This window comes from Centropristis striata, chromosome 14 (assembly GCF_030273125.1).
Source record: "Centropristis striata isolate RG_2023a ecotype Rhode Island chromosome 14, C.striata_1.0, whole genome shotgun sequence".
NCBI lineage: Eukaryota > Metazoa > Chordata > Actinopteri > Perciformes > Serranidae > Centropristis > Centropristis striata.
This window is the reverse complement of record NC_081530.1, coordinates 1759405-1774547: the sequence shown is the minus strand read 5'-3', so window position 1 is coordinate 1774547 and position 15143 is coordinate 1759405. Positions and strand designations below refer to the sequence as shown.

At 38.7% G+C, this 15143-nt stretch overlaps 1 protein-coding gene across 1 annotated transcript; it reads right to left on the bottom strand.

Moving 5' to 3' along the window:
* Positions 1-413: 413 nt before the first annotated feature.
* On the bottom strand, positions 414-14746 carry LOC131985126 (uncharacterized). Its single transcript, XM_059350173.1, has 6 exons — positions 14439-14746; positions 9451-9664; positions 6892-7867; positions 4319-4459; positions 2416-2552; positions 414-1308 (listed from the first exon to the last, which is right to left on the bottom strand). The coding sequence occupies exons 1-6, from the start codon at positions 14678-14680 to the stop codon at positions 1291-1293; spliced, it is 1728 nt and encodes a 575-aa protein (XP_059206156.1). The 5' UTR covers positions 14681-14746; the 3' UTR covers positions 414-1290.
* Positions 14747-15143: the final 397 nt, after the last annotated feature.

The window sequence follows — 15143 nt, the reverse complement described above, 5'->3', positions numbered from 1 at the left end:
TATGTCAAAAGTGTGACATCAATACTGCTGTTTAACAACAAATGATTTTTCAGATTTGTTTTTAAGTATCAAAATAATAATAAGCCAATAATAAATAAAGTGTGTAACAGTCAGCTTCAAGCCAGAGACTCCTTGGAAAGTAATAACTTGATACTTTGGGATTTGTCAGAAAAGACACAAAATTACCCAAAAAAAGAATCAAATTGACCACAAAAAGACACAAAATGATCAAAAAAGGCACAAAATGACCCCCAAAAAAGACACAAAATGACAAAAAAAAGACACAAAATGACAAAAAAAAAGACACAAAATGACAAAAAAAAGACACAAAATGACAAAAAAAAAAGATACAAAATGACTAAAAAAAGTGGACCAAGTGGACCACATAGAACACATTTATGATGTGTTTTTTTTTATTCTACCCCTCAATGTCAAAGATCTGTAATGTGACGTATATGTTACATTGAGCATTTATGGTATTTATGTTTATATTTCTTATTTTAAAATGAATAAAGAAGGCACATTTTCTGCTTACAGACACACAAATTTGCCTTTTTCTTTGCATCTCCACCACATACTATGTCAAAATTGTGACATCAATACTGCTGTTTAACAACAAATGATTTTTCAGATTTGTTTTTAAGTATCAAAATAATAATAATAAGCCAATAATAAATGAATATAAATAACACTGCCTCATTGGACGCCTTCTCAATAAGCTACTGTAGCTGTAGAACACTGAAAAACACACTTGTGTACTTGAGAAAACATACATGGTGCTAAAGAACAAAACATGCTTAGGGATTTAATAAATTAATGTTAAGCATAAAGCTGTATATGGGAAATTCTAGAAGATTTAAAATGTTTGTTACACCTGTGTCACTATGGGTTCTTATGGGTTAAGATGTTTTTTACTAACATCACAAATTAAATGCCAAGAGTTCAACCGGTCTTTTTGAATGAATGGCTGAATACATGTACCCAAACACAGTTCAGTCACATTTCCGACTGCTTATTGTGATTGGCTGAGGAGGTGCTCTAATCTGTCAGATACTGCTCAATACATGCCTGTAAGTACCACTTTGCAAAGTGTCGAACTTATTACCCCTGTATCCTAGAGACCACAAGGGCTGCCAGCTGTGTGTTGGGTAAAGTAATCAGAACCAGCAATCTTCATTTCTCAAGAACAAAAACAGCATTCATTAGAGTTTGTCCTCCGTCAACAACGCGCTGGGAAGATGACGGAGTAGTTTTGAAGGCTGGAAGTGAGATGCTCCATCGGCAGGTGTTTCACATGCGTAGTTTGGCCTAAAGACAGAGGATAGGAGATATATTGACCACAGAGGCTTATAATACATTACAACTACTCATACCCCTCTATACACACACCTCAACAATCAATTGTTATAAGGACTCATAGGATGATCATGATGTTTCATTGTTGGCGTTAAGTAATCATGATTAGCTATACTGCATTATAGATGCGTCTATATGAACCTCACTTTGCTTAAAGCATACATTGATCATTTATTTATACTTATGGCATCCTATGAGTCCTTATAACAATTGATTGTTGAGGTGTGTGTATAGAGGGGTATGAGTAGTTGTAATGTATTATAAGCCTCATCAGTCAGCCTGTAGTTTATAACCAGTCAAGAGCACTCATAAGACACTTGGATTTATAAGTCACTATAAGCTATATTTATAACTGTTGATATAGTGCATCATGAAGCTTTATATGTGTTTATGAGTGCAGTCATAATGCATTATGATTGATTATAATGAGCATTATAATTCACTATGAATGCGCTCATAATGCACTATAGATGTAGTCTTCATAGAAAGTGTTACCGAACTCTCTGTGAATATATGGTCATATCAAACACTACGAAAGTCTTTTTATAGTGTTTCTATGGTTCAAACACAGTTAAAATAATAAAGGAGAGCTGGGTAGCAACAAAAGCTTCGCTGGACAGAGAGCTGGGTTTAAAAGATATCCGAGTGAGCCTCTGATCAGCTGTGAATGGTGTGTAACGAAGCAGTAATACGGGATAAGTAGTGCTGTGATGGTGGGGGTCACTGCAAAGTTACATCTACTTCAAAGCAAATCTCCCTCTTGATTCCTGTTTTAAGATCTGAACTGCGAGCCCTGTTAAAATGCATGTAATCAGTAAGCTATTGAAATCCAGATAGATGTAGCCATTATGAAGGAACTACTGCAGTTGCAGGCCTCATCAAATGAAATGGGGACTTGTATCGAATGCGAGAGGTAAAAATGCATATAATCTGTGAAGTCGTAAAGTCCAGATAGATGAAGCTATTACAATTACTCAGTTTCAATACATGTATCGATACAAGAGGTAAAAAAAATGTGAAAGTGAAAAAGTGATGCTGCATATTCAAGTGTATATACACCTGATGGGCAGGAGTGAAACCAGGTCTGACAAAGCGGTGTGTCTTGCGAGGCCGAGGGCCATGAAACACAGGAGGAGGAGCAGCCTGATCGGGAGGAGTCACTTTGTTGGGGAGGTCGGGAGGAGCAGGACACCTGGCTGGGAAAGAAGGAAAGGATCATACAATAAAAAGGATAAAGCAACGGTGGGAGAAGTACCCAGATATATTACTCTAGTACAGATGTATTTTCAGCTAAATGTACAGTCATGGAAAAAATGATTAGACCACCCTTGTTTTCTTCTCTTTAATGCTCATTTTAATGCCTGGTACGACCAAAGGTACATTTGTTTGGACCAATATAATGATAACAACAAAAATATCTCATAAGAGTTTAATTTAAGAGTTGATATCTAGCCATTTTCCATGGTTATCTTGATATTATTATATATTATTAATATATATTATTCACCATGCAAAATGTCTAGATATCAGCTCTTAAATTAAACTCTTATGAGCTATTTTTGTTGTTATCATTATATTGGTCCAAACAAATGTAGTTTTAGTTGTACCAGGCATTAAAATGAACAGGAAATTGAAGAAAAGGGTGGTCTGATAATTTTTTCCATGACTGTAGTTATAGGGCACATATTATTAAAAACTCACTTTTTTTCAGTGCTTGTGCACATACATTTGGATATCTAGAGTGCCTATAAACCCACTAACTATGAAATAAGACAATCCAGTCCATTTGTAGGCTGCCAACTGAGGCTCAGAAGGTGAGATTGCCCTGTGCACATTTATTACGTTGGATAATAACAACTTGAGTCGCTAGTTGATAGCTAGCCATCGCGGTTCAGAAGATTTTCACTCCAACACTCATTGGCATTTACACACATTTATCTAAAGCAATAAGAACTGTCTATTTTTCAAATGCACTAACTTCCACAGCGGTTACATCACTGCAACGTCTAAACAGCTTGTCAATTTCTCTTTTAGCACAACGCATTCAAACATGCCTGCCACAAATCAGAATCCACACAGAAACAGCCGTGTAAGCTGCACGGCATGCTCCCCTCCCAATTTCCACTATTTCTATAAACATGCAATATCAGAGAAGCAACTGACAGGATCATTAAATTTAGGTGATGGCACACTCAGATTTGCAAACTTGATCAGGCAAAACATAATTTGACAGGCTGAGTGTACAAATATATACGTGTCTAGAGTCATTTACAATCTCTGTGCTGTCAGGCCACATTTGATGAGTGACGAGGCTTGAAAGCAAAGATTGAACATTTTCAAATCTCAAATAAGAACATGGGTATGGGAACCGCTGGGTGAAGTCATGTTCCACTTGCAACATCTTATGAAATGCAGTAGAATTTGTGGAGAATATGATATCAGGATAGTATAAATATAACCCCTTCCCTACATTTCTGTTTTAAAACTTTAATTACTTGTCTTTGTTGTTAAAATGCCACTTCATTATTCATATCAATATCAGACCAAACGGTGCCAGAGATCTGTCAGTGTTTGGTGTTGAGCTTGATAAAAGGCACAGATTAATTGATGTCACAAATACTAACAATACCACTGGTGTGACATGGAGACCACCAATCATCTCAACCGGCGCCTCATTTGCATGCGGTAAATACACCAAAATATCACAATTAATTTGACAATGATATATTGATGTTTGAAAATGCTACACACAGAACCTTTGAAGCACAGTGCATAAAGGGCAAGAGGACACGCTGAAGCCATTAGCTTAGCTGTTGCAAAATAAATGCGCCCAACCGGTGATGATCGTGATGAATTCTTCATGTGGCCCACTGTGAAACATAATACTAATCTCCCCTACATACACACACAACCCGCAACACATCACCACACAAGGGCTAAAGGTGCCAAGGTATAAACTTACCTTTGGCTCTCTTAATGGTAACTATCTGCTGAAAGGTACAAGGTCTGGCTTTCTCCTGAGGGGCAGCTGCTTGCTTCATGCCCGCCTTGGCAGCGCTAGCCCAGGACCTGGCATTAACATCCACGCCATCTGTACCTGCAACTGCAATATGCACAGCGAGGGGGGAAGGATTAGCAGTATACCCATTTCACATGCACGCCGTCTCGTCTGGCCTGTGTCATGTTAAGTGTGATGCAGATGGTAAGCTTAATAGAAGTGTGTTATTTTATGTTGCAAAGGAAATATTCGGCAGTATAGTCCCCTCCTCGGGGGATCGACAAATTGCTATTGTATCAACAGGGCTATGCTATCAGAGAGCGTATTCTATCATATCAGCACCGACTGCAAACTGCTGGAGGAGAGCCAGCGCTATGTGTCACATATGCACATTTATTGAGCAGAGCAGAGCTGGCTTCAGGTGCAGCCACGCACCTGTTAAGAAGCACGGGGGGATTCAAACGGAGCTAAATATAATGGAATTGTAAACTTTTATATATATTCAATTACGCTAGCGTGGAAACATGCTGAAGTTAACACAATTTTGGTAACGCTTTCCATGCAGCAAGATGAGTTATTACTGTATGTGTTTACTAATGCATTTCATACATTTAAAAGAATCTATGCTGCATCATAAGTGATGTCGGATACAAGTTGTTAAGAAACCACACGGAGAATTCCTAAAACAAACAACTGTACTTGTAATTCTCTTCTTTTTTATTAACATTTTTGTATCTTACATAATAATCACTATTGATGCAGCATACATTCTTTTGAATTTATCAGCAAGGAAGCATTGTGATGATTGATGATGACACACACATTATTATAGATGCATCAATATGAACTCCACTTACTGGACACTGTGTGGGCTATTGTAAGATAGGCTGTGTGTCTTAACTACAGTTGATTGTTGAGTTGTGTAATTTATTCGAAGCTTCATCAGTCAACCTGTATTACAACACATTTAGAGCGTCCATAAGACTCAATGAACTAAGGTATATACCATTATAAATCACATCTATAATGTTTCCATAGTGCATCACAACATTATGTGTGTAGTCATATAACATTTTAAATACATTTTACTGTGAGTCACAATGAATGCCCACATAATGCACTGTAGTTATGGTTTTAAAAAGTGTTTTTGATTGATGATTTTCTTGTTCGTAAACAGTCCGTATGTCAGTGTGTATTACTGTAAGTACTGTACAAGCCATACTTCCAACCAGTGAAAAACACGTTGCCAGTGAACTTGAGTTGCTGTTGACTTAATTCATATCTGTGTCCACTGTTCTGTTCTGCACCAACAGGCAGTGTGGAAGGCCCACCGTGTAATTCACTTTGCCACTGCAAAATAATCCCCTCATTATGAAAACATTTTCCCACTGAGTCAACTCGACTGGAGGAAGTACTTCTCTGCAACGCCGCAGCAGATTCATAGCATGTTCACACCTACACAGAAAGACGCAATATTTGCATACGTGTGTGTGTGTTTGTATGTGGGTGGGCTCGTTGGGGGATTACAGGTGGCACAGAGCGCTGCCCGCTTCGTGATAAGGTTGTTCAGATTTGACTAACTTAGATTAACCCATAAGAACCCATGGTGACACCCTTGTAACAAACACTTTAAATCTTCTAGAATCTAAGATTAAATCCATTTAACAATTCTAACCCATTAATAGTTTGTCCTGTATTGCATTTCACTTCTTCTGACCATATTTCCTGTCACAATTTTGATATATGTATATATTTATTAGATGCAAACAAAAAGGCAAATGTTTTTTTTAATTATTTATTATTAAATTGTTACTTAAAAACAAATCTGAAAAATAATTTGTTGTTAAACAGCACTATTAATGTCACAATTTTGATATGTTGTGGAGATGCAAAGAAAAAAAAAGTTGTTTCTGTAAGCAGAAAATGTCTAGTTTATTTATTTTAAAAAATAAATATTATGAACACAAATACCATAAACGCCCAATGTAACGTTTATGTCACATCACAGATCTTTGACATTTAGGGGTAGTATTTTTTTAAAAACATCATAAATGTGTTCTATGTGGTCCACTTGGTCTTTAATGTATATCCCTCATAATTTTCCTTGAAGGATATTTGGGCCTGGGTTCTTATGGGTTAAAGAAGTAGGTTCTGAAATGTAAAAAGCAAATGAGTGAAGCTAAGCCGCCTGCTATGTGGCAGAAACAAAAGAGGTTCATTAGATGAGTTTTAAAAATGGCTGAGGAAAAAAAAAAAGAAAAACCCTCAATGAGCTGGACTTTTGGAAAAATTTACACTCAGCAACTTCTGAGAGCCAGCATTTCTGCCTGGGACAGGTGCTGCTGCCTTTAATTAGCCGAGTAGGACGGTGTTATTAATATCAATAATACGTTCCCAGACAGTGATGTTTGTGTGCATTTGGAGCTCCAGAAGGTGTTGGGAATGGCATAAAATTATATTAATTATAAGCGGATTATTTATACCAACTGATAGAAGGAGAGACAGAGCTAGGAAGAAACACATGGCAGATTTATTACCTTGAGGAGGCAGCTGGTTGTTGGCGCTCAGCTCCTCACAGCTGATGGTCGGAGAGTTGCGTTGGCCGGTGGAGCCAAATGTTTGAAGGTCCAGCACAGATTTCTGATCTCCTGCACAGATGGGGGAGACCTCACGGGGCACATTTTCCATCCTCCGCTGATGGGAAGCCCTGCTCTCTTGGCGTTTGATTCGTGTGTGAGTAAGCCCTCTTTTCCCCTCTGCACCTTTGGTCTTCCCATCACGCAATGCGCCCAATGCTAAAGGTATCTCTGGGCGCTGGAGAGCAGGGAAGTCAGCCAGTAGGTCATAAGCCTCCTGCTGCGTTGGGGCTGCTGGTGGTGCGTTTTTTAAGTTTGCCCGAGGTGCTTTTGCTTTGCCTTGGACAGGAGCCTGCGCATGGGCGGCCACGGCGCTTGCCAACGTGGCAGTGGGGATGTCATGTGGGTGGAATGAAAGGGGAATCTCCCACTGGCTATGCATCTTCCCTGAGGCTGGAGGCTCTGTGGGACATGGTAGAATGCCAGCCTTGATGCTAGATAGAGGAGGGAAGTCGTCCTTTGTGCTAGAAGACGGAGAATCCAGCTCGCTGTCGCAACTTAATTCATCAGACGACTGTGGAATTTCATTTTCCACTTTCACGCAGTCATTGTTTTCACTCTCTGATTCGTCATCGCTGCTATCAGTGCCGCAACTTCGCACCTTACGTAGAGCTACACAATCGCTGTCATCGCTGGAGTCGTAGTCGGTGCTGCTGCTTATATTCCTCTCATCCTCACTTTCACATGTATCCCGAGGTAGTTTAGACACAAGTGGGGGATTTTCCTCATCCTCTGTGGCAAAGTAGAGAGGATTTGTCGCCAGAGGTTGAGGTTGAGGTGCAAAGCTCTGTTTGTCTCTTCTTCTGCTGGATTGGGGGACACAAATCTTCTTAAGGGAATTTCCCTCTCTCCTTTGTTTATCTGCTGTATCTTCCTCCTGACATGACAGTGGATTGGTAACAACAGAAAATACAGCTTTCACTTAGTTAGCAATGCCCGGTTGAATAAACTACCTGAAATTTCAAACTTAAGTTTGTCCATTAGGCAAAATATTTCCCTAAACTGATGGATTCATTTAGGAGCATTGCATAAAATAGGTTCTTCCCTGACCTTAAGTGTTGAAACTAAGGCTTTTACGGTTGTTACTGTCATATAAATCACACCTTCTCTCCAGTTACCATTGTTACACTTCACATTTTTCATCATTCTTCTTTTAATGTTTTTTCAAAGCATTATTGTCTGTGTTTGCTGGCTTCTCAATAAAGAGCATACGCAAACAAACGAAAGACAAAATAGACAGAAGATGAGATTGTTGTTCAAAGAATATGGGAAGTACATTTAACCCAGACAGAACAAATACACAAATTCACATAAGCAAAAGATGTGGCAAGAACTGACAAGTTCAATGTGAGAAATGTTGCTGTGAAACGTAGTAATGAGGAAATGAAGACGTTTGAAAATATTACAATAACAGCAAGAAAGGAGATTGCTAAAAAATCGTCAAAAACGATAATATCTATATATGAGGCAGAGTTATGCTAACGTTTGGCTAACTTTGGTCACAATGTTGATAACAGCTTAAATAGCTGTTAGCACACCGCCATTGCAGGAGCAGGGCTAAATCTGCTTTAAAAAAGCCACTTTTGTAACATTAAGAGATTTTAAAGTCACATAAGAGACAGATATATACTCTCTTATAAGTCAACCATTGTGCCCAGTGGGTTTTTACCTGGACTGTATAAATAATGGACTCCCTCCCAAACACCTGCCTGACCAATCAGGAGTCAATCATGACTTTTCACCCCCATTTTATAGAATCAAATAACTAATTAAAACCAAACTTGGTTGAAAAATGCTAAAACTTTCACAAACATCAGTATTATAAGATCTACCTTATATGACAGACTGCTTTGAGTTTTTAAGTTTGGCTCATGTCCCATCCACTAACATGGAGGAGGCGGGATTTATAACCTATACTGCAGCCATCCACCAGGGGGCGATAGAGGTGTTTTGGCCTCACTTGTGGGCAGCTGTCATGTTGTCCATCTTTATATACAGTGTATGGTTTTACTGGTCTCGAATATTACATCTTGGTATCTCCTCCTCTGCTTCGGTCACCATAAATTTAGCCATTGTCATATGCTCCAAACATTATTTAATTTTTAAGGGACCGGTACGGGTCCCTTCACATTTTCTGAGGGAAAGGGTAACTAAAGGCCTTCTAGTGGTGCATGGGGGAATACTTGAGTAGCTGAGGGCAAGCACTTACAGATCAAAGGGTTTTCCTTTACAGCACCCAAAGGAAATCCTTGAAATGATTTTTTGTTTTTGCTCTAAAGTCCCCTTAGATCAATTTTAAAAGCAACCTTAGTTGATGTGGTTTCATGCAACCGGGCACAGGTTTATAATGAAACAGAATGAATAATATTGTTATAATTTTGGTAAAAAGAGTAGAAGCTAACTAGGCTACATTAAATCAACACAGAGAACAACTTTAGCCTCCACGATCATCATGCTCACCGAGTTTCTTTTCCCCTTTGCCCCCTCCTCATTTAGTTTCATCTCTCCTTCCCTCACAGGGGTCAGTACTGGAGCAGGCTTGGTAACATGGGGATGTCTGCGCCTCGAGGGATAAGGGCAGGGAAGGGTGAAGGCAAAGGGGTATTGCTGCTTGTCCTCCTTACATCGTGTGCTCAGACCCAAATCATCTGTCTCTTCCTGCTGCTTCTCAGCTCTACAGCGGAGCGGGAGAGAGGCACAGACGGGAGTGTGGTGGGGTTAACACACTTTAAATACATAACAGACCATCTAAAATTGCAGCCGCTACAAGGTTAACTTGCTCATGCAATCTTTTTTATAAAGAAAGTTAAATGTCTGATACTGTGTCAGATCATTTCTTATCTCCGGTGTAAGTTTCTGGAGTTTAAGCAAGTGACATTTATTTTGAAATCGGATCGCTGTGGTGATCATGTAGTATAAAGAAAAGGTCGCTGGTATCATGAGCATGCAGAAGCAGGTTCAATTTGAGGGATTGGAAGAGTTTTCTGCTTTTTACATCACACTTTAAAAATACACCCATTGAAGAAATAAACATTTTTGGTAGAGAAAAACATTCTAATCTAACTGGTTGATCCATCACCCTATGAACAACATACACTGTAAAGAATTGTCTTGTAAATTAACAGTAAAATACTGGCAGCAGGGTTTCCAGCATTCTACTGTTAATTCTACAGTTCCTCTACTGTTATCTACTTTACAGTATTGTACTGTGATAAAACCACATACTGAATTACAGTAAAATCCTGTATTTCATTGATTTTTTTTAGAAAAACACAGTATAGTGCTGAAGCTAGTTGCAATATTGTTGCACTATACAATGCAGTCATTTTTTGTAAATAGAGCCTATTACTGTCTGAAAGCCAATTACTACGAATTAAGCGCTGTCTTCACTGTAACCTCATTAATTTTAATATACCATATACTGAATTAAGTTTATATACAGCCATAAAATGATGAATGATGACAAGAAGAGACTTAGAAAATATCATATGTATATATATCATATATTTTATGGGAAACGGCAAGATACCTACAAATATTGCCCAGAATGCATTGTTTTCTACAGGATAATACCTTTTTAATGGGAAAACAGTATATTACTGTCATAATTTGGCTGTTTTCTTACAGCAATCTGTTACAGTGTAGGCTGATAGGTTAACCAGCTGATACGGTGTGAGTAACATAGTTTTATCGCCACATTTGACTGGACTTTTAGTTGAACCCAGTGTTTTGCCTCAAAGAGTTTGTATCATTGGGTTCATGGCTCGATCCTGTATGTGTGGTGCTGCACCCGCTTAAAACCATGACTTTTTAATGAGACAGCTCTTTAGTCACCATGCTGTCGACTGTAGGGCCGCGATGCGGAACAGACGGTCCGGTGGGACCCGGTACGGCTATGATAACGGAGACGTCATGAAAGCTCCGGGGCGGCCGGGGAGCAGATGGACTACATTAACATTACACAGTAGGTCTATGACCACACAGCAGCCTGCCTGGTCTACACTGCAACTCTGAGTCCAGGGTTAGTCATGGAGCTCAACTTCTCATTCATCCTTCCATCAGTTTATTCAACCGTATTCAACAGGAGCCAGAATGAGTGTTGGCATTTTACCTTTCTGGAAACGGCTAGGTTGTGACACGTGATGACCGCTGCTTTACACTGTTTTAAACCCTTTTGGTTAACGTTAGCTAAAAAAAAACAGTGTGGACTTACTTGCAACAAGGCTTGACAGAAAGTAAATGACTTGAAGTTAAAGACTCTTGACTTGAGACATAATGACTCGATTGACTTGGATGTGTTCATTTAATGTTTTATTTTAAGTATTAAATATTAAAGGTGTTCAACGTTGTCAGTGTTGCCATTACAAGTGTGTGTAAAGTTACCTGTTACTACAACATGAAACTCTGTAAGCTAACATAAGCTAATGTTAGCCAGATACAATCTGTTCTCTCACAACTCTGTAGCTAGCTGACACTGATTAACAGTTTATATCACCAGTCAACCTAATCTATAAAATAAAATGTGCCATTGTAATAACGATATGTTGAAACCTAATCAATAGAGTTACGTTTTAATGTTCATGCGCACAGGGTTTGCCCGTTAGCTTTTCGGTCTCTAACATTGTTTATTGTTTATTTTTGAAATAGCTGTTTGAAAGAAAACATTATCTGGTGTACCTATTTGTCATGGCAACCGTTTATATTATGAATTTAAAGTTAGATGATGCCACACTGAAAACCAAAATGATGCAGCTGTATGAGAACCGTTTCTATACTTTACCTGCAGTCATGGAAGAAATGATTAGACCACCCTTTTTCTTCAATTTCTTGTTCATTTTAATGTCTGATACAACTAAAGGTACATTTGTTTGGACAAATATAATCATAACAACAAAAATAGCTCATAAGAGTATAATTTAAGAGCTCATATCTAGCCATTTTCCAAGGTTTTCTTGATAATAACCAATATCATTATCAAGAAAACCATGGAAAATGGCTAGATATCAGCTCTTAAATTAAATAAAAATGAACAATAAACTGAAGAAAACAAGGGTGGTCTAATATTTTTTTCCATGACTGTGCATTAGAGCAGCATACACCATAGTAAAAGGTGTAAACACTACAATAAGCTTGCTCGGAAAATTATTTTATAAGACTAATTTTAAGACCCAGTCATTGTCACATTACTTTACCTACAGTACATTACAAAAAAAAACTGTGTTTCTTTCCTGGGTTTAGGCCAGGGGTCGGCAACCTTTATGTGCAAAAAAGCCACTGTTGGCCAAAAACGGGAAAAAATGTGGGAATGGAACCGCAAACCATATCTCAAATCTTACAATGACGATAAAACAGCCTACTAAATCTAAACTAGCCTACCAGCTTTACAAATAGGTCATAATTAGCTTTTATCAATATGATTTTGTCATAAAGCAGTGAGAACCAAATTGCAAATGAGCTGCTTGACACTTGAGACACTTGATCTCAGGAGATTTGAAATCGAAAGCTAGCCTAGGGGAAACTTAAAACTAGACTTGAAATTGTCAAAATTTAGAGGTTAAGGTGGCATGTTGTAGACTTTTGTAAGCTATGATGCACATTTAAGTTGACCAAAAAGTAAAAAAAACAAAAAAAAAATGTTTGCATGCCATATAAAAGCTGCACATTTTTACAGTTGAAGAACACAAATTGCTTTGGGTCCACATCAATGTTAAATAAAAATTAAAACGTAAACAAATAAACCTTTTCTTTCGTTAAATGTTTTGGTCACAGCCACGGAGCCACTGCAGATGGCCTGAAGAGCCCCACGTGGCTCTGGAGCCGCAGGTTGCCCACCCCTGGTGTAACTCAGTAGTTCTCAACCTTTTTGAGTCGCGACCTCCAATTTAACATGCATGTTGTCCATGACCCCCACTCACTGAACACAATCTCACACGCACAGTTCAGATCACCCAAAAAAGAAACAAAATGACCCAAAAAAGGAAACAAAATTACCAAAAAAGACACGAATGGACCACAAAATGGTCAAAAAAGACACAAATTGAGCAAAAAAGACACAAATTGAGCAGAAAAGACACAAAATGACCAAAAACAGACACAAAATGACCAAAGAAAAGACACAAATTGACCAAAAAAGACACAAAATGACCCAAAAAAGAAACAAAATTACCAAAAAAGACACAAAATGACAAAAAAAGACACAAAATGTCCAAAAGAAGAAACAAAATTACCAAAAAAGACACATATTGACCACAAAATGATCAAAAAAAAGACACAAAATGACATAAAAAGACACAAAATGACCAAAAAAGACACGAAATGACAAAAAAAACCCACAATGAGCAATAAAAGACATTAAGTGACCAAAAAGACTAAAACACCCCAATTCACCTATGGCTAAGCCACACCCCCAAACGCGATGAGCCAATCACAGTGCGCATAGCTAACTCAATACACTCGGACATTCTCTGCTTCCACATCCATAGAAATGCATTGGAGTTAGTCCGTTTTCAGTCGTTTTTATGTGTTTTTTGTTGAGATTTTAAGTTTAAAATGGTCAAACGGTGTGCATGGGGTACATGCAACTCTGACACAAGGTATAGCCCAATAATATGGGAGCAGTAACCCGGTGTCGTGCCAAAAAGTGATTGCCTGCCAGAATCTGATTTCTGGCCGCGGGAGCGCGCACGGCAGCCCGTTGAGCGGTCAGATCTCTACATTATGAAGTTCATGAATGAGATCAAGTCATATTTAGGCAGAAATAACCTTTGAATAACTGTATCTGGCCTTCAATCTATTTTTGGCAGGTGAAAATGCCTATTTTGTGTTGTAATGGTGCTTTAAAGGGATTCCAAGCTGTCCTGTGAGCTCTAGTGTTTACATTATGAAGCTCATGAATGAGATCAAGTCATATTTAGGCTGAAATAACCTCTCAGTAACTATACTATGCCTTCAATCAGTTTTTGCGAGGTGAAAACTGAAATAGACGTGTCTATCACGTAGTTGCCATGTCTGATTTCGCTACAAACTACACTTCTTTTGGCCACAGTTGTAATAATTACGCAACAACAAACGTTAAACTTTCGAAGCCACATGCCTTTGCTATAGAAATCAGATTCTGGCAGGCAATCACTTTTTGGCACGACACCGGAATGAGCGGTGTCAGTGGGGTGAAATGACGAGTGAAAACCTCTAACCTGTTAATGAAGGCCCTTTTGGTGACTTCCAGATGATATTTCATTTTTCTGTCTCCAAAAGTGATTAATTGTCTGGCACAGCTGCCATAGCGCCCGTCACCGGATGTTGACCGTTTGTCCAGGTGAGTGGAGGGGGCGGGGCTTAGCCATAGGTGAACTGGGGTCCCGACCGCCAGGTTGAGAATAGCTGGTGTAACTAACTACCGTTAGTCATGTACCGGTAATGGATGTGTGTGTCAGTGGTTCCCAGCTTACCGGTGACTTGATTTGTAGTCTGCAGCCCTGCAGACTCTCTTCTGCTGTCTCTCGGGTGAACTTTGACCTCTGCCAAACTGCTCCTTGGTCTCTTCCGCTTTCCTCCAGATGTGTATGCAGACCAGATCAAAGTGGTCATACGGGGCGTGCGGGTGGAGCCACGTGGAGCGCGGAAAAGGCGCGAAGGCATCCGGGAAGTGTTTAGCAGTCAGCGACCTGCGAGCGTCTTCCGGTAGCATCATTTTGTTGGTTCACTGCTCTGGGTTTGTCCGTTAGCTTGTCGGTCGCTAACAGCGTGTATTGTTTACTTTGAAGCTGTTGTCATGGCAACCGGTTGGAATGATGATTTTTTTTTTTTTTTTTTTTTTTTTTTAAACTTTATTGATAATTAAGGAACATTACAATCATGAGGTCAGACAAAAAGGGAATTTCAAGAAACAAACAAATCTCATGAAACAAAGAACTAATCAGGAGAAATAGTCGTAAAAAAATAAAATAAATAAAAAGAATAATGAAAAGAAAAAGAGGTACATACAATGATCAATGCAGAGAATACGAGGTACATAACGTCTGAACATTCTTTTTTTTTTTTTTTTTTTTTCCACAAATTACATAAATTTATTCACTGAACAATGATGGAATGATGATTCAAGGAGAGATCAGTCCAGTTAGCTAACGTAAGCTAATGTTAGCCAGATATAATCT